We start from the raw sequence: 19,979 nt of genomic DNA on the forward strand, positions 1-19,979 counted from the left end.
ACAGTAGCGTTTCTCTTCAGTTGTGTTTCTACAGACTTACCTGATTAAAAGGAAAAAGACAAAGTTTGAATGAGTGCAGGATCTGAGCAGCGCGACTGATCTTAAATGTATGCATTTATTTCTTTTATTTCTTTACTGTAGAGTCGAGAGAATCAAGGGACAAGATGCAGTTGGGATGTTCATCTTTCATTCACAGCTCACGTGTATTCTGATTATTGTTTGTATTTCTACAAGTATCTTATTTGTTCTTAGTTGAATGTTGTCATGGAAACTGTGCACGTAGTGGAATTTTTGTTGTTGTTTATTTTTTTTGAAGCGAATATGAAGTGTTTGTTTCAAAGTTGCAGCTGTTGACAAATTAAATCAGATTATTTGGAGAAAAGAGTGTTTTGTTATTAAAAAGAAAGCTGGATTACCTCTGAGCGTCATCTTCTTCTGTGTCTTAAAAAACAGATCAACTTCCTGTGGCAGGTTCTGATCCTGCACATGGTTTTATTTTTGCCGGTTGACATTTGCTCCTCATTCATGCCACTGAACTTTACTCTAACCCCCTTTCTCTGCTTGCGTGACACATGTTGACTCGATTGATTAGATGTTAAAGCTTCTTATGTGCTTTGACGTAAACGGTGACACATGAAGACCTTTGGGCGTAGCACCTCTTCCTATCAAGCTGCTGTTTGTAAAGAGGCTTTATCCATAAATCACAGCAATAAGAACTGATCATTTTGAAACACTGATGAATTTGATTAGAGAAAATATTTAAAATTATTGTGTGGTGGTGTTGTATGGCAGCAGGAATCGTGTCATCTCTTAAGTCTGATTTTAATCCAATATTAAAAATGAAGATCTTGCTTTCATGTCCTGTTTGACAGAGCAGAGGTTCTTCTCACAGTTGACCTCAGATGTGAGATGGCTGATTGTCTCATTATTGAAAACTAAACATTGTCTGAGTGACGTCAGAGCTGCTCACTTAAAAACATCTGAGAATAAGCCTCAGAATCAGGGAGCACACTGAGCGTCGCTGGCCAGCATCTTTTAGTGTCCGTTACCTGTCGGCAGTCCTTCAGCACAATGGTCAGCAGCAGGATGCTGCTTCTCGGTGCCTCCTGCTGGCTGCTCGTTGTTTTAGGGAGTTGCGAGGAGCCAATCGAAGAGAGGTCAGCCGAATACGACGCCATCGAGACACAAGAAGAGAAAGAGCTGGTGAGTAGCAACGTCATGGCTGACTTATGATGGGTCATGATGATGCTATAAAGACAAAGGGGGCTGATTGTTGGGGCTGCAACAATTTTTTTTTCATTACAAATTTTGTTTCTGAATTGTTTTGTCTGTACTATTTAACCCTAACCCACAACAGCAACGCCTTTAGGAACAGAAAATCTGAAGCTGGGTCTGTCGTCCATTCTGCATGACCATGTTGTCCATCAGCTGCTGCCTGCAGTTTGAGTTTAGCAAATTTGAGATTTTGGTCAGTTGTATTATCTTGTTTTATTTGGCTTTCCTGCAAACAGGACTTGCAATAAATGTTAAAAATGAGTTGGCTTTGACTGATATAAACTAAATCCAGTACAAACTTCAGGGCTGAATATTCCCAGCCACCTTCTTGTACTGGCTGTATCATAAAGGCTTCCTTTGCAGTAAAAGAGAGGGGGGCTCAGTTATTCAACCATCATGCTGACATCATCATCTATAGCTGTTAAATTATGCTAACATTTTCTTCATTATGAGAAGTTGACTTGAAAATGTTACCAGTTTAATTGAAGCAGTTTAGTGTTACCATGCTAATGATTATCACGGGCAAAGCTGAATGCTTTAGGCCTCTTTAAGGCCCCCTCCTCTGCCTAAAAGCCGGATCTCTCAGAAACCTTAAGAGCAAACCGTAGTCTTTGACAGCTGTACTTGGTGCCAAGCAGCAGGATTTAGTTTACATGCTTTTCTCTTTATTTGAAATACTGTCCACATGTAGTATGAAAATTAGATGTACAAGAATTGTAATAGTTATGAAGCAAAGTCTGAATTCATGCAATGTTTACAGCCCTTAAAAACGACAGAGTAGGTGCCACTGATCATTATCAATCCAAGGCTGATGATGGTAAATGCTCCTCTGGGATCTCAAATTAATTCGATGGGCGTAGCCATAAACACAATATGATGTTAGTTTCAGTTCTTCTGATTTCTGAGTCAGATTTTAACATGATCTCGTTTCCTCCTTAGATTGAAGCTCTGCAGGAAGTTCTGGAGAAGCTAAAGGGCAAACAGCTGCCATCCTCAGAGAAAAAACTCGGCTGGCTTGCTGCTGTAAGTACGATCGTTCATTTCTCCTTCCTCCTCCAGTGCTGATCAGATAGCTTGGGATTTATTTTAGGTGTTCAGGTTAGCAGATTTCCACCTCCAGAGTAAGCATGCACATTTCTCACACTGCTGTTCTAGAGCAGGATGCCATCCAAGTACCACTGATCCTGAGTGGATAAGACAATTGGCCTCGTGCCAAACTGAAATGCCTCCCATCTTCCACAAAAACGAAAGATTTACAGACACAAACCTTTTTGGTTTCTGGTGATTCACATCTCTTTTTATATGAATATGTAACAATGTACTTGTCAGGCTTTGTTTGTCCAACTAATACTGTACTAGCAAATATCATGATCAAACTGTATCCAGACTGAAAGTCATGTTGTGTTTTTGTATGTCAGTGTGATGCAGGTGAGCAGTGTGCAATACGTAAGGCTTCGAGAATCGGGAAGCTGTGTGGCTGTCCCGGAGGAACCGCTTGTAACTTCAGTGTCCTCAAGTGTCTGTAAAGTTCAAACACTAAAGTCCTGCTGTTCAGAGAATAAAGACACGTTTTTAAAATTGCCTCTCGTCTGTTTGTTTGTTTTTTATACAAACATTACCTCAAATAAAAAAAATCATCACTGACAATCGAAATTTGTTTCTTTTTTAGCTTTTTTATGAAGCAAAACTAACATGAACTTATTCACTCAATTTGCACAGATACTACTGTATTTATAATCATGATTACACATCACAGTTCAAAGTTATCTTTATTTATCAGTTTCTGGGTTATTTTAATGAACAACAGATGGAACGATATCGGGGACAGTCTTAAGTTTGTACTTTTGCCTTACAGGGATTATTTGCACATAGTCTGACCTCTACCTTTTGCATACATGCAAACACTGACTTGGATACTCATATTAAAAAGTTTCAATCACTGAAACAGTACATGTGAAAAAAATGACCAAAAGCAGAATAAGTCAACTTTAAAAGATTTTAAGATCACTTGGTAACAGCCAGAGTGTGTGGTGTTTGATGTTTAATGAAGCTGACGTCAGCACTGTAGCTGCCGGTGTGAAAAGCATTAAAAACAAAGTAACATCTGTGATAATCAAATTTCTGTCTGTACTTGTTTGAAGTATGTACAAAAACCAGATAATCAGACAGGGTCCAGTTTTTGCATTAAGTTGAAAATTGCAAATTACATTAAATTTTCTGGCGACAAAAAATTTGTTGTGACCAAATAGAACATTTAATACCTGAAAAAAGTTGCACACTGAACATGTTGTCATGTTTACCTTACAAGTACTTGAGTGAAATTAAAACCAGCAATATTTCCAGAACACTTACATTACTCCAAGTGCCTCAACCTTTACTGCAACAAACATTTCAGATGTTCAACCTCCATTTCAACAGTAACATTTGAGGATATCCTGCAAAACCAACAGCTGCAATATTAAAACACTAAAATAGATCCTCAGATTTGGACGAAGTAACATTCAGGTTATTTCAGTCGTCAAAATTTCCCAATGAAAGAGCAAAGCTTGAAATGTACAAAAAAAGCTACTTTAATCCAAAACTGAGAAAAAAAATATGGTGTTAACCTAAAACAATCCTCAGGTTTATTTAAATGGAACATTGACCCCCACCCCCTCTGCCTAAAACAAAAGCATCTAATGAAAGTCATGAAAAGCCTGTAAAAGTCTTTTGGATGAGTGAAGCTTCAAGCGCACAAAAAGGCATGCAAAAAGCAAAACATCGTTCACACACTTGAACCTGATCGCAGCTAGCAGTAAAAATCTGACCTTTATCTGATTTCATTTAATGGAAATGGTTGTTCTACAAATGGTCATATGTAACAGTAAAAAAGACAGTCAACAGCGTCCAGTGGGCAGTAAACGTCTCAGCTGTGGGGTAAAAAACAAAAAGCAAGGTTTGTGTCCATTCAGCGTGATGCATCCCCACGGTAACCAGTTCGTTTGTTACGCAAAACGTTTGTACAGCAGTCGGTATGTTAGTCCAGGCTCCGCTCCTCCTGCTGGACAGCAGTGCTCGCTGTTAGTACGACCGTTTTCCATGTTCAACTCCTACAAAGCAGAAAAAACAAGTTAAGTGATGGTTATCATTAATTAACCTAAAATGCATGTGTTTGAATGTGGGAGGGAGCTGGAACCCAGACAGAACCCACACTGGGGAGAACATGCAGACTCCACACACAAGAAACTAGCTGGACGATGGGAGTTGAACCCAGGACCTCTTTGCTGTAGAGGTGGCAGTGTTAAACCCTTTGTCACCTTACCACCAATAAAGTGGGTGTCTATTCACTCTGCATAATACAGTAAATAAATAATGAACATCTCCTGTGTGTCTTGATGCATGCTCAACCATCCAGGTAAGTCAGTCCCAAAAGTTGATTTTGTTATCTGGATGTTTTCAGTGGGAGAAACGTTTCGTCGCTGATCCAGGTGACGTCTTCAGTCTCAGCTGACTGCAGGTTTCAATCTTATAAACAGTACGTCTGCATAATGACTGAAACCAGCCCTCTGAAGGAACAATGGGCTGGGAGGTCAGTTTATGATCATTCAGATTCTCATGACCACTGATCAACATCTACAGACCAAAGATACATCTTTCGCCATCTTACAATGGTTTGATTGTAGCCATTCACCAACTCTCTATGAATGGTACTCATGGCCACTGATCAGTAGTTGTTGAGGCTGTTAAAATCTCCCAAATGGATAAAAAAAAACTGAAGAAATTTAACTAAAACAGTGACATAGATATATGTCACATGCAGATTAAGAGCTTACTTCCTTTAACAAAAGATGCAAAAGAAACTTGGTCATAATAATAATAAAGACATTTGAGTCTACTTTACAAAGCAAATACCAGAGCTCTGCGTTCCACTGAATTTACTTTTTCTTCACATTAAAAAACAATACAGAAAAAATACATGAAAAAAGTTCCACATATATTCAAACCTAAAAACTGTTTTTCTCTCAGAATAACTAAGTTTGCCAGATTAAATTCCATTTGCTTGAAACTTAGCAAATGGAATTTGATTTAGGACAACAGAAATGTGTAAAACAATGAAAATCTATGAAATCTCACGTTGTGGTGGTGGCAGATGGCTGCCTGTCCCCTAGCCTGGCTCTGCCGGAGCTTTCTTCCTGTTTAAAGGAAGTTTTTCTTTCCCACTGTCGCCTAGTTCCTGCTCATAGGGGCCGTTTGTTTTCTGTTTTTTCTGTATTTATGTAGGATCTTTACCTTACAGTGTAAAGCTCCTTGAGGCAACTGTTGTGATTTGGCACGATTTATATATAAAACTGAATTTAACTGAAGTGTCTAGCTCCACCCCAACATTTAAAGGACTCAAAAATTTAAAGGACTTATAATTTAAGGATGCTCTTTTCTACGGCTTTTCTGCAGCCTCTTCGTTGCAGTGAGCAACTCCAGCCAGCAGATGGAGAACTATTTATTTTGTGAGTGTGTGTCTTTCTTAATGAGAACTTAACCTGTGTGATGAACTATGGTATTTTAGTAACTGCAGATTCATGCAGACTTTTGTCATCATTTTATGTTGTTGCATATTATAATGACATGTTTAATCATTTATTTTACACCATTAATGAGTTTTTTCTGTTGAACGTTTTTTGCAAGTGACAATAGATCATTCATTTCCATGTTGTTACATTTTTAAGCAAAAGAGTTTCAATCTGTGTTTGTTGCAGGATGCCAGCTGGTAAATACTAAAGACATAAAAGCTAACACACACACACACACACACACACACACAATAAATAAAACTAAAGTAAAATGAAAAATGTTTTTAACAATAAACTCTTAAGTGAAATAAGCAAATCTACTTAAACTCAACTTTAAATAATTTAGCAAAGATAAAACCAGGATGACTCCCTGCTACACCCTGTGCAGAACACGTTTGGGTGCAGCAGGTTGTTTAGGATCAGATTTGGCATCATGCGTAAGGGATTAACATTGCAGTGAGACAGATGTGTAAGCATTGTTGCTACTCACAGGTTATCAGATGCAGAGCACTGCAGACAAGCAGCATCAGTGCAGGAATACCAGCAAACAGAGGAGCAGTGGAACTAGGGGCAGAGGTGGGGGGCCGTGGCTGTGTCAGCTGAGGAGCTTCAGATTTGGTCGCTGTACACTTCTGACTGTTAACACAAAAGCAGAGACAGAGTCAGAACTACCGCCTCATTCAGGAGAATCCCCCAATGATCAGTTTAGCTCACAGTGTGGACTCACAGCTGCTTCTGCACAGCCTGCTTGCTGGACTCACAGCCTTTGGTCTGAGCCTGAGCTGCCATCATGTTGCTCTCAGCAGCCTTCTGCAGACTCTCTGCAGCCTCGGTCTTATGAACGGCCTGGGTCAGGTTCTGCTCAAGGGTGTCAATTTGATCTGAGAACAGAAAACAGGGAAAGCTCCAGTGAATGCAAGGAACCATGCAAAAACAGATGAACCACACAAACAGCACACATACAGGATACTTCCAGATTCTGTTAAAAGGGGATTCTCCCTCCCCACTGTCGCCAAGTGCTTCCTTACATGGGATTGGCTGATAGCTGAGGTTATCTTATTATATTGTCTCACAACATAAAGGATCTTGAGAGGACTGCGGTTGGAAACAGGTGCTTTAAAAAAATGTAGATCTGTGAAGTAGAAATAAAACTCCAAGTCTACGTTCTGCTTAGTTTTCTGGACCTGTAGACAGTTTTCCAACCCAGCAACAGTAACTAACCAATCCTACATTTGTTTTCTTGGGAACTCCTCAGTCCGGACACGCTTTGAGGGTTTGTCTCAGGTCTGCGCCTGCATTAGCTTATAAGGAAACATGGAGTGGTATCAGAGAGCCTCCAGTGGGAGCTATGTGAGGAATGACCTGTGCTGTGCTGCCAGCACTCGTCTTGTCTGGACTTTGACTTCGTCATTTGCAGAATGTTACTCAGGCTCAGTGAGATGATCATCATCAATCCTACAACCGGATTTTTTTTCTAGAGTTGTGTCATCATTTCACTTGTTTCCAACACACATTCATTTATTTCCTTTCATACTTAATTCTTTCCAACATTCCTCCACTTCCAAAAACCAGGCTCCTAAAGTCTTCTGCGAAACAGCAAAATTATTTCAGTATGTTTAAAAAAAGCAGCAACATCTAAAGCTGGAAAATGAACCTAAATCAGAAGCCTAAAAAACTGCAGCCCAAACCTGGTAAACAACAATTTTGACTTTGTAGCAAATCCCATCCTTCATAACAGCTGTAAAGTATGTGAACTTTTAAGTAACTTACCAGTTTAAATAAAGTTTGCATTATTAGACATTTGGCTTATTTGACTGACAGGTAGCTAGAGACATAGGGGGCTGTAGCTGTAGGTTCATAGCAATGACTGTATAAAAGTTTTCTACAGTCATTGGTGCATAGATGGTGTAAAAGATGAAAGTAGCTACCTAACATCATCCATTGGTTTCGTTGAGTCTGATTCTGAGATTAGGTTTTTTCCCAGTGACATCTTGGTTTCAAAAACCAGAAGTGACAAGAAGGCACGGGTCTGATTGTGAAACCGCTTCCTAATGGCCTGAGACTGGAAACTTGTAAGTCAATGAGCATTCTTAAATTTTAAGCGTAACTTAATTTTTTTTATTCAGTATGACTCAAATGCAGTTATGTGATAAATAGCATGGCTCGCTGAATAACTGTCCAAGACATCTGCACTTTGGTTTTGGTGAAAAACAATTAGTGGGGTTTTATTAGTCTGTTTAATACATACATACAGCGTTTGGTGCAAACAGAAAAATTTCAGGGATCAAAAGCACACATTTTAAACGAAAACACGCCCTGGCTACATGTTTTTTCCTAGTCCGATGTTTTGTGACTGATTTCTTCCACACTGATTTGTTCATATTAAATAGTGACTGATGTTTATCAGAGCAACCCTCTCCCTTCTAACACAATGCTCCTTTCATATCTCCTCCGTACAGGAATTTATTGTTTCCCTTCAACCGCTTGCTGCAGGAAGTCACCTCCATTAATGTATGTCTCCACTTCCCATCAGGCCGCTGTTCTTGCCCTGTTATTTTTTGAGATTCCTAGTCAAGAAAATTGCTTTCCTTCGTATGATAAAGATTAGTGTTTTATGGTACAGTATTAAAAAAAATCACTTAAACAATACAAAGAGTCCTTTAATGAAGTTTTAGTTTGACATCTGTTTTTTAATGAGCTCTTTTTAAAAAGGAACTACTTAAACCAAGTCCTGCTGCTTTGGTTCAAAACTCATAGTATGAACAGCTTTAAGAACTGATCTCATTGAACAAAAGTTAAGAATGTGAGTGCTGAGTTGACCAGCAGGAGAGAAGACATCTATGTGTCACCACAAAGTGGTGCCTCTGAACCTCAAACACTTTTTTAGTTTCATTTTCAGTTTACGATGAAACGAGACAAACAAGACTAAAGCAGATTATCTTTTGAGATGGTTATCTTATTTGTTGCCGTTTACTAGTTCAAACTGGTTTGACAAAGAAAAAATGCTGCTGTCATCCCTCTGACTACGCTATGGTTTTAGCATCTTTAGCTACCAGAAGTAGGCCCTCCAGGGCTAAATCAATAGGTTAAAATAAACACTGGGCACAGGTAATATTTTGGATCAGAATTTTTAAAAATGCATGTTTTCATTATCCAGGGTTAGAACATCTTAGATGACCCCATACTTAACTGATTAGTCAGTAATAGGTGGTTTGAATTAAGCTGCTGTGAAAGTGTTAATGACTAAACTTAATGACCAACCCAAAACCTTAGTCGATAGTGATTCTTTTCTGCATATTTGGTGTCCGGGACATTTTTACACTAAACATTAACATTACAGAGAATCCAGACATCATCTCCAAGACGCTCAGAAAGCCCAACTGCCTCAACAACAAACAGATCTCCATGAGTGCAACTCTCAAAATGACAATATATAGACTTTACACCTGCTTAAAGAAATCCTACGTCACATATATACTACCAGACAAAACCTTGGACACACCTTCCAATTTCATGGTTTTGCTTTATTTTCATGACTATTTACATTGTAGATTCTCACTGAAGGCATCAAAATGAACACATGGAATTATGTAGTAAAAAAAGTGTGAAATAACTCAAAACTTTCCGTCCTTAGCTTTGATTACTGCCTTGCACTCTCTTGGCATTCTCTCAATGAGCTTCATGAGGTCGTCACCTGAAATGGTTTCCAACAGTCTTGAAGGAGTTCCCAGAGAGGCGGAGCGCTTGTCGGCCCTTTAGCCTTCACTTTGTGGTCCACCTCATCCGAAACCATCTTGATTGGGTTAAGGTCGGGTGACTGTGGAAGCCAGACCATCACTTCTTGGTCAGTTAGCTCTTACACAGCCTGGAGGTGTGTTTGGGGTCATTGTTCTGTTGTAATATTAATGATGGACTAATTAAACGGAAACTGGATGGGATGGCATGTTGCTACAGGATGCTGTGTTAGCCATGCTGGTTCAGTGTGCCACCTGCAAAGCCCCCCCACACCATCAAACCTCCTCCTCCATGTTTCACAGTGGGAACTATGCATGTAGAGATCATCCATTCACCTTTTCTGCATCGCACAAAGACACCGCAGGTGGAACCAAAGATCTCAAATGTGGACTCATCAGACCAAAGCTCAGATTTCCTCTGGTCTAATGTCCACTCGTTGTGTTTCTTGGCCCAAACAAATCTCTTCTGCTTGTAGCTTTTCCTTAGTCTTGGTTTATCAGCAGCTATTTGACCACAAACGCCTGATTCACAGTCTCCTCTGAATAGTTGATGTAAAGATGTGTCAGCTACTGAAACGCTCTGTGACATTTATCTGGGCTCTAATCTGAGCTGCTGCTAACTTGCGATTTCTGAGGCTGGTGAATTTATCCTCAGCAGCAGAGGTGACTCTTGGGCTTCCTTTCCTGGGGTGGTCCTCGTGTGATCATGTTTCGTTGTAGCGCTTGATGGTTCTGGTGGCTGCACTTGGGGACACATTTGAAATTTCGTGAATTTTCCGGACCGACCGATGTTGAGTTCTTAAAGTAATGATGAACTGTTGTTTCTCTCTACTTAGCAGATTGGTTCTTGCCATAATATGAATTATAACAATTGTTAAATAGGGTTGTCAGCTGTGCACCAACCTGCATAACACAACTGATGGTCCCACTCAAGGCAAAGAAATTCTACAAATGAACCCTGACAAGACACGGCTGTGAAGTAGAAACCATTTCAGGTGACTACATCATGAAGCTCACTGAGAGAAGGCGGCTACTTTAAGGAATATAAAATATAAAACATATCAATATCTTATCAATCTTTTCTTTGCTACATAATTCTATATATCTGGCTTCAAATATTTGATTTCTTCAGTATGTATCTACAATGTAGGAAGTAGTATAAATAAAGAAAAACCATTAAATGAGGAGGCGTGTCTGAACCTTTGACTGGTAGTTTATACACCAAAAACACCACAAAGTGAACCACTTGCCTCCCTGAGAGAATGTGCACAAAAGAGGAAGTGAAACATAAATGGTTCCTAAACTCAAAACCATGCAGAGCTTCCTGTTGTAACACCTCAGTCGAAGGTTTTTTTTTACATAACTGTTTCATCAGCTTTAAAAGAATAACAAAGGATATGAAAGAACACCGATGGGCAGCTGTTTTACAGCGAGACATTGCCTGGCTTTGGAAAGAAAAACAAAACAACAAAAAATGATCTAATTAATTTTAGAAGCACCACACAATGCTGATGCAGTTCAACCATCAACCCTGCTGGTACTGAAATATCTCCAGCACTTGGATTCACACAGAATTTTGTAGTTTGTGTTGCTGCAAACAGCACAAAGAATCAAAGACAACTGTTGCACCAGGTTTTGGACCTGATCATTAGAGGAAACATGAAGATATGTAAGAGTTAAATTAAAATGCAGGTGTTGGAGTTTGTGACATGTTGAGCTGCTCTGTGAAGTCACTTCTGCCCTGCGAGCTGTTGGCATAGCGTTGTGATCCTTCAATACAGGGAAACCCACATTCCTCAGACCTGACGGGTCCCGCTGTTTGTTCTGAAAGTAATTACACCGGCAACAAAGGAACAATGCACCAGTGTTGTGTGTAAAGTTGCTACCTTGGCACCTCGTGTATTTATTTACACTCTGTCCTCATGGCAACAGTGGAGGAAAATATGGCTAAGAATAGGGCCGGGGAAAAGTCTCCTTTCATGGCAGTGATGGAGTTTTTCCTACCTCTCAGCAGGCCGAGCTGAACAGTGAGGTTCGCTTCTTTCTGTCGCAGTTCCTCAATGTCCTCCTGCATGATGGTCATGTTCCTGTTCAGGAGGACCTGTAGAATGAATTAAACACACCCCAAAGGGAGAAGAAGAAAAAGAAACCTTGGTGTTACTGTGAGTTAACAGTTCTGTGCATTGCGTTTGTGTAATGTTTAGCTTTTCCTATCAATAATATTTCATTTTATATCACAAATCCCTTGATTTTAACAGCAAGATTTCTGACCGTGGTTCTGTCAACTATCAGCAACTTGTAGCAAGAGGGTCAGTGGTTAGTTTAAGACTACGCCCTTTTTTTCTTATGCCTCCATCATTATCAACCACATATTTTATATATATTGTAATAATTTAAAACTTACAGCAAAATTCTGATCAAAATCTGTAGGAAAACGATGCCACTGCTCACCTAATGGCCCGAGTACACATCACCCTGAGGCTACGATGGTGTGGACAAAAACATGCAGCTTCACTAACCACTGGGTGGCATCACCAGGGTTATGTCCATGTTTTGTGTAAATTTACCACAAACAGTTTATTGGTGGTAAGAATTCATTTCTAGTCATACAATAGGATTCATATTTAGATTTAGTGAGTTTAAAAAAGTTCCTGTCTGAGACATTGTTGACTTTCTGAGTATTGTGAGAGAAAGATTTCACTCGTTTATTTTCAAGAAGCTTTAAAGATGTGGGGCATTGATTAGGTGTGAGGAGCGTGTTCCAACTGCTCATCCACTTTGTCACAAGGTGCTTCCTCCTCTTAGGAGGCAAGTATGTGGGCGTAAACAAACCTCACAGGTGTTTTGGATCAAAGGAAGCAATGAACCAAGAAACTGACAAGTAGATGAACCGGGACTACCTCTACTAACTAGTCACTAGTCTTTCAGTAGAACTCAAATGTTCACAACCAGCATGACAAGTTGACAGGTTCTTTATGTGTAACAACTAGAACTGCTGCCTCACCAAGAGTCACGTTGCAGTTTGAATCTCTGTACATGCAGTAAAGATTTTCAAGTTTAACAAAAGATTTATTTGTTTGTAAACAACGTTTTTCATGAAGTTGATTCTTTCCAACAATTTGTTTTTATATATATGATTAGTTAAACCTGTAAATCAGCTGCTAAAATGTGTGCTGGGTCTTCATGCCATCTCAGTGACTGTTGGGTTTGGCACACATCATGACTCAGACTCTCCGACTGAAGGTTTTCTGTTGCCTTCTTCCTGCTGTGTGATGGCAGGATTCCTCTTTGCTCTTTGGGAGCATGCAACATGAACATTTTGAGCAATTGAGAAAATTTGGCAAAGCTTAAATCAGCAGTAGAAACATGAATTTAATTATGAACTTTTTTTCAGTAAAACAAATCTAGATATTTTGACTTCACATAAATAATATATAGCTAGGACTTTTTTGTTTTCTGTAATGAACAGAGCTTCTATGTGGCAACAACTCAGTGTTTCATATCATTTTTGGTACGACATCAACTTGGACCAAACTTTGTGTTCTCAGAGCTAAGCTGGTGACTGAAAGCAGGGCAGCGCTGGCTTTTAGAAGAATTCCTTTCATCACAGGCAACAGTTATTATTAGATGTAAAGGACCAGTCCAAACAAATCTCTCCATCCTGAGAGGCCTTTTAATGATACAATATAACATAATCTGTCCACTCAGACTTCACTGATAATGACACTGATGCTGTGCAGAGGCAGAGATCTTTATTACGTCAATCTCTTATCAATACTGGAGCATAAGGACAGGTTTCCAAAATCCCCCTATTGTTATCACAATGACTCCTCAGTATGTAAAGTGAGAACTTTCATGTTAGTTCTCAAACGTGAGAACTAAAGTCAACCTCTGCAGTGGTTTTGTATCATCACTGGTCGGAAGTTGAGTTGTGCGTTGGTTATTTTGACATCTGTAAAATATGGTGTAGTGCACTGTGGGATTGTTAGACGATTATGTGTAGGTTTTAGCATAACAACATTAAAGATATCTGCATGACTCAGGTTGATCAAAGGAGCTTGCAAAGAAAAGCGTCTGGACTTCTTTAAGTTGCTTGAAGACGTTTCACCTTCATCCGAGAAGCTTCTTCAGTTCTAAGGTCAAATGGTGGAGAGTCCCAGATATAAACCTAGTGGGAGTTTCCCCCCACAGAGGGACAAAAGGACCCCCTGATGATCCTCTAATCGCCTGAGCCAAGGTGTGAAACTGGGCGTGGGTCACAATCAGCCAGAGTTTCGGGTGAGCTCATTGTGAAACCTGGCCCCACCTTATCATGTGATTTCCTGAGGTCAGATGGCCCAGGATGTGAGTGGGCGTTAAGGCATCTGGGAAGACAAAACGCCAAGACACAAACTTAACAATGTGGTGTATGCTGTACAGTGCAGCGAGGAATGCCCAGACCTCTACATTGGAGAGACCAAACAGCCACTTCACAAGCGCATGGCACAACACAGAAGAGCCACCTCCACAGGACAAGACTCAGCAGTCCATCTGCATCTAGAGGTCAAAGGTCACTCTTTCGAGGATGCCAATGTTCACATTTTGGACAGATGGTTTGAAAGAGGAGTGAAAGAAGCATCTATGTCCACTGTGAGCGACCATCTTTGAACAGAGGCGGGGCTTACGACACCAACTCTCTGCCATCTATAATCCAGTTTTGAGATCCCTTCCCAGACGCCTTAACGCCCACTCACATCCTGGGCCATCTGACCTCAGGAATTCACATGATATTCAAACCATCTGTCCAAAATGTGAACATTGGCATCCTCGAAAGAGTGACCTTTGACCTCTAGATGCAGATGGACTGCTGAGTCTTGTCCTGTGGAGGTGGCTCTTCTGTGTTGTGCCATGCGCTTGTGAAGTGGCTGTTTGGTCTCTCCAATGTAGAGGTCTGGGCATTCCTCGCTGCACTGTACAGCATACACCACATTGTTAAGTTTGTGTCTTGGCGTTTTGTCTTCCCAGATGCCTTAACGCCCACTCACATCCTGGGCCATCTGACCTCAGGAAATCACATGATAAGGTGGGGCCAGGTTTCACAATGAGCTCACCCGAAACTCTGGCTGATTGGGACCCACACCCAGTTTCCCACCTTGGCTCAGGCGACTAGAGGATCATCAGGGGGTCCTTTTGTCCCTCTGTGGGGGGAAACTCCCACTAGGTTTATATCTGGGACTCTCCACCATTTGACCTTAGAACTGAAGAAGCTTCTCGGATGAAGGTGAAACGTCTTCAAGCAACTTAAAGAAGTCCAGACGCTTTTCTTTGCAAGCTCCTTAGACTACGATGACCTGGATGACTGAGAACCTTCACAGACACGACTCAGGTTGATGGCGTTTCAGTGGTTCACTTTACCGTTTGATCAGTTTTTGGGTTTTTTCTTGTTTTCGTAGAACCTTTTTTGAAGGCTCGATGTAGGGATCTGGATTCCTTTCTGTTTGCTGTTCTTCTGCCCTCACAGCAGTGCTCCTTTCTGCTAACTGTGTGCTTTCTGATCTTTACCAATGTCTTAACATTCATACTGATTATTGATTTCTGATAGACAAGGAGTGCAAAAATGGTTCACGGGTAGGTGCTTCCAATGTTGCTGGTCTCATTGATAACTTTTACAGTAAAAAAAAAAAAGTGCAATAACAATCACTTAAAGGAAGTTAATACCCAAGTCAAAAGACAAACATTACAGACAGCCTCAGCTGATTAACATGAAAACACACCAACTAAAATTAAACCCAGATCTCAAAATTTCACGTAACAACTGCAAATATCACATGTAGTCCAAACGTTTCACATCTGAGAGCTCAGAGCATGACTGGAAGGACTGAGCGACAGTTGTTCTTTACATGCAGAAAAGAAGAGCGTGTGTTTACGGCAGTGGACATGTCCAGGCTTTTCCCTCGACAGAGGACGTTTTTGTCTTTCTTAATCCTGGAAAAAGGTTTTAGACAAATCCTAGGAAACTCCCACCTCTTACATTGTTGTTGCCTTTTTTTAACCAGTTTTTCTAATTAGATTTTCACTTACTCAGGTGCAGTTAACACTATTGCTTATTAGATGGCTAGAAGTAATGGTCATATAAGGTAACAGACTTTACTGCACGTCGCTCTGCACAGTCACACCCAAAGAACTAATCAGAATCAAGAAAAATCCAAGCACGGTGGAGTTACAGGTTTTGGACTTTCAGCATGAGTGCTGCAGGCTTTATGGAGCCAGAAAGGACTCGGAAGGCGTTATCAGCCAGTGCTACCAAGTAGCCTCTGTTAGCAAGCCGCATCCATTTACTGGGTGGGTGTTTCATGCACACAGTCCTAAGTAACAAATACATAAAATATAAAACAAATAAATAAAAAAACACTACAATTTCATTTACTGTGAATTCAGCACAAACGTCTTGGACATGTTAGTAAAGTTAAGAATTATCTTTCAGATATCTCCTTTAAAAATCCTCCAAAAGGTCGTAAGTGTACTGGAGGAATTCCAGCTTTGGCCCCGTTGTTGTTAGATGCCCTCTGCATATTCACTGAATGTCCCGATTAACCAGCTGCAGTAATATAAGATAACCTTTCCTTTTTATAGACAGGTGAAATCTACATCAGAAGGATAGAGGTGGTGCAACTTTGTCAGGTCCCTTTGAAAACTTTGCATCCAAGGCTCAAAGCTTCTTAGGAGGATTTTGTTTGTTTGTTGTGCCTCACTTTTTACTTTTGCTTTCATTTGCTGGGAGGGTTTAGCCAGTACTTTGGGGTAAAACGAAACTCTTCACAATGGTAACCCTGTTTAGGTGGACTTTGCTAAAACTTTGTATGTCTGTGTGGGGATGCCACAGGAGACCTGCAAAAAGAAAAAGCCTGCACGGTTGACTTGACAGCATTAATTGCAGTGCTGGGGAAATGTTGATGAAGATAGTTGAGAATAACTGCTAACCTCTGAAAAGCAGCTGAAGGATATCTGACAGGATTTCTTCTACCAGCTTGAAGTTGAGCACAGGAAGCTGACAGGAAGGACAAAATAAACTTTGGTTTCTTTGGTACCTTCCAAAATGTCTGCTTTGTCAGTGTGGATGATCATCTTGCTATAATTCTCATAAACATGCATATTTAAGAGATCTTTGCTCATTGGCACTCAGCCCTAAAAGCAGCTTCAACATAAGATTCTGTTTCCTTGAGTTTCATTTTGCTTTTATGTTTGCGATGACCTGATTTGCGCACATCACAGTGGTGAGCATGTTTCTAGAAAAATGCTGCGTGTTTGTGCATGCATCCATTTCCATAATCTCAATAGCTGTGGACAGCTAGCAGCAATGACGCCTGCAACTACTTCAGCACAAAAATGTGTGCAGAAGCCAAACATTTTTACTGGATGAGTAGAAAAGTCAGAGTCAAGAGGGGAGAAGTTAGACTGAGGAAAAAGTAAGGAGCAGGCAGGGAGGGAGGAGTGAAGGAGTGGAGAGTGGGAGTGAGTCAGGACGAACCACAGGGGGAGGGAGAGAGAAGGCAAACACTCATTTTTTCCAACCAGCGACTCTCAGAATACAGAGTTGGAAATGTTGGAAGCAACTGAATGCCTCTTATCCTATAAACACTGAGTCAAGCCTGCAGGGAGGAAAAAAGTTGTTGTACGCGAAGGAAAATCAGGTCTCCCAAAGTGGAAAGAGTTGAGCAAAGAGGAGGAGAGAATCCCACTCTGTTCATATCTGAGCTCATTTTCACACTCAGAGAAATCCTTGTTGCATCAAACTCAGCTCTGCACCGTCACTGTGGATATTTCACATTTTGACTCCTAAACATGCTAAACTCTGGTCTCCGTCTACCCTCTCTGATGACATTTATTGATATGTCTCAGCGTTTTTTCTTTTTGAGGACAGATGGAAGCCATTAGTGTTTTGGTGAGGTGGGTGGGGCAGCTTTGGTTTCAATTTTGCAAGCTGGATTAAAAAAAGATGCTATTTTCAGTATCAGTATTAAGTTTGTAATTTAAGTCAAACTATCATTCTTGGGAGCTTCCAGTGCATGCTGGGAAGTCTGCTGATGTTTGGGACTCATTGTGAGTTAAGCACAACTTCAGCTTCAGTCTAAAGCTGGCAAGAATAAAAAACTGAGGTGAATCTAATGCATTTCTATTTGGCTCTTTGCAGTGTCGACCGTATGACCGTAGGTTCTATTGGTGGTTGTGATGAAAGGAACCAATCAAAAAGGTTTTGACTTTTATTCCCGCAGTATCAAAGATAAAGAGAGCGTTTTTTTAAACCGGTTTAAAAGTCTAAAAAGTGAAAGGAGCATATTAGTCATTTAATTTAGTTGAAATTTGCCACCCAAACATCCACCTTTCCCCCCTTTCTACTTTGTGGAGCCTAGCTATGCCAGCTATCAAAGGGCAAGAGGCAGGTATGCCCTTCAGACAAATATTCCCACTAACATTCAATTAGGAATCATCATTAAACTGTGGGAGGAAGCAGGAGTACCCGGAGATGAGTAGAGCATGAACCTCCACACAGGAACACGGGACCTTCTTGGTGTACGAGAACAGTGCTAACCACTGTAGCAGCAGGCCAACCTACACAACATACTTCTATTAAAAAAGACGTAGAGCTTTTTAATTGTCGTGCACATGATATGGCAGGATAATATTTAGTAATTTGTTCATGTGCATATGACTGCAATGTTGCAGCTGAAAATTATTATAATGTCTTAGATACAATAAGAAGCTTCTGAAGGGTTTGTGGAGTTAAGGGTGTAGTAAGGCCAACCGACCATCGTGCAAACTAACCTCAAAGAAAATTACTCGTTGGTCCAACGATATATGAACATTTTCTAATATGAAGCAAAGGTTGGCTCACCATTTTAATGAAACAACCATACTATGCAAAGATAGGTACAGCAGGAGGGGAGCTTTGCATGGCTCTGATAACTGATCCAACTGGTGCTCTGTTATTCTATTCTATTCTTTTCTATTTCTTCAACTAAGTCTACATCATTGTAAACTACATAATCAGTCTGACATAAATGCCACCCATGGGTAGCAGAGGAGGTGCTGAAATGATAAATAAATGACTGAACTCACGTTTTCCTGCCGGCACTCCTCCAGTGTGACGTTGGTGGTATTGAGTTGGCCCAGGAGCACCAGGTTCTCAGCTCTCTGTTGCTCTGTCTTCCTCCTTTCCTCCAACACCATCCTCTCCAGAGCTTCTTTGTTCTTGTTATACACCACCTTTGCCCCTTCCATCTTCTCGGTGACCTCCTGCAGCTCGGCGCGGCATTGGGCTGCGCCTTTCATGTCGGGAGATGTCGCCCACACCACGATCACGATGAGAGAGATGATGGACCAGAGCGCCAGCAGGGCAATCACCACACTCTTTACCATCTGGGAGGACTTGGAGGCGGCCGCCATCGGGGGGATTGGAGGCTATGAAAATGATGACAACGATGAAGAACGGTGGAGTGAGCAGCTGCTCTCAGTAAGTCTCTCAGGTTGAAGTGAGCTGGAGTTTCCCTTCAGGCTGGGCAGGGACACAGGGAGGGGCTCCCTCACACGATGACAGGAGGACGGCAAACCTCACCATCTCCACCCCCAGGAACCATCCCACCCTGAACCTCGCCCTCCTTCTCTGTGTCGGTGTTATCAAACCCAGAGAGCATGCAGCGATCAACAGGAAAGTTACAACATCAGAGTGAAGCCAGCAGAGTTTAACACTCACACAGAGCTAAGTTGGAAAGTTACATGTAAAGAGAGAGGGAGGGTGTCTGTGGGTGTGTGGGTGTGTGTTGAACACTGAAGCTTTCTGTTTCTATTTCCCAGCTTGCCAGGCAGAGAAATGAAACTCAGAAAAGAGAAACAGAGAAAAGAAAGACAAACCCGTCAGGACAGAGTTTTCAGGGATGGAGCCAAACACATGCAAGTTGTTTTCATAAAGAAGCCAGTGGATAATACTTCTCAGCAGGTTTAATCAGAATCAGAATCAGAATCAGAATACTTTATTGATCCCTGGGGGAAATTATTTTTTGTTACAGTGCTCCATTTTAAACCAACATTAAGACAAGACAGACAATACGCTAACTAAGAATAGTACAATATATACATATATATACATACATACATACATAAGTCACTTATAAATAAATATTTGGAAAAGAAACATGTGTAGTTGTAGCAGCAAACAGTGTGTTAAGTGGATGCGTTGTACAGGGAGATGGCCACAGGCAGGAATGATTTCCTGTGTCGTTCAGTGGTGCTTTTCGGTAATCTCAGCAGCGGGCAGCGTCTGCAGAATAGATGAAACAGGGAGACTTACTGAAAGCAAAGAGCCTTAAGACCAAACAACACTCACTTCTGGTAAATGGACCAGCTGCTCACAGCTGGAAAACACCAAACTATTGTTGCTGATGGGAGA

General features: G+C 40.9%; 2 protein-coding genes across 2 annotated transcripts; one reads left to right on the plus strand and one right to left on the minus strand.

Moving 5' to 3' along the window:
• Window positions 1-1,071: 1,071 nt before the first annotated feature.
• Window positions 1,072-2,801, plus strand: LOC146618050 (cocaine- and amphetamine-regulated transcript protein-like). Its single transcript, XM_085372747.1, has 3 exons — window positions 1,072-1,203; window positions 2,215-2,298; window positions 2,694-2,801. The coding sequence occupies exons 1-3, from the start codon at window positions 1,072-1,074 to the stop codon at window positions 2,799-2,801; spliced, it is 324 nt and encodes a 107-aa protein (XP_085228873.1).
• A 231-nt stretch (window positions 2,802-3,032) lies between these two features.
• Window positions 3,033-19,205, minus strand: LOC146618051 (uncharacterized). Its single transcript, XM_085373006.1, has 5 exons — window positions 18,653-19,205; window positions 11,561-11,657; window positions 6,550-6,703; window positions 6,313-6,458; window positions 3,033-4,364 (listed from the first exon to the last, which is right to left on the minus strand). Coding segments are annotated over exons 1-5 (726 nt in total). The 5' UTR covers window positions 18,980-19,205; the 3' UTR covers window positions 3,033-4,362.
• Window positions 19,206-19,979: the final 774 nt, after the last annotated feature.

The sequence above is a fragment of the Diplotaxodon limnothrissa genome, linkage group LG15 (genome assembly GCF_057381915.1).
Source record: "Diplotaxodon limnothrissa isolate DT_005_m linkage group LG15, D_limnothrissa_male_GT1.1, whole genome shotgun sequence".
In the NCBI taxonomy this organism is placed as follows: Eukaryota; Metazoa; Chordata; class Actinopteri; order Cichliformes; family Cichlidae; genus Diplotaxodon; species Diplotaxodon limnothrissa.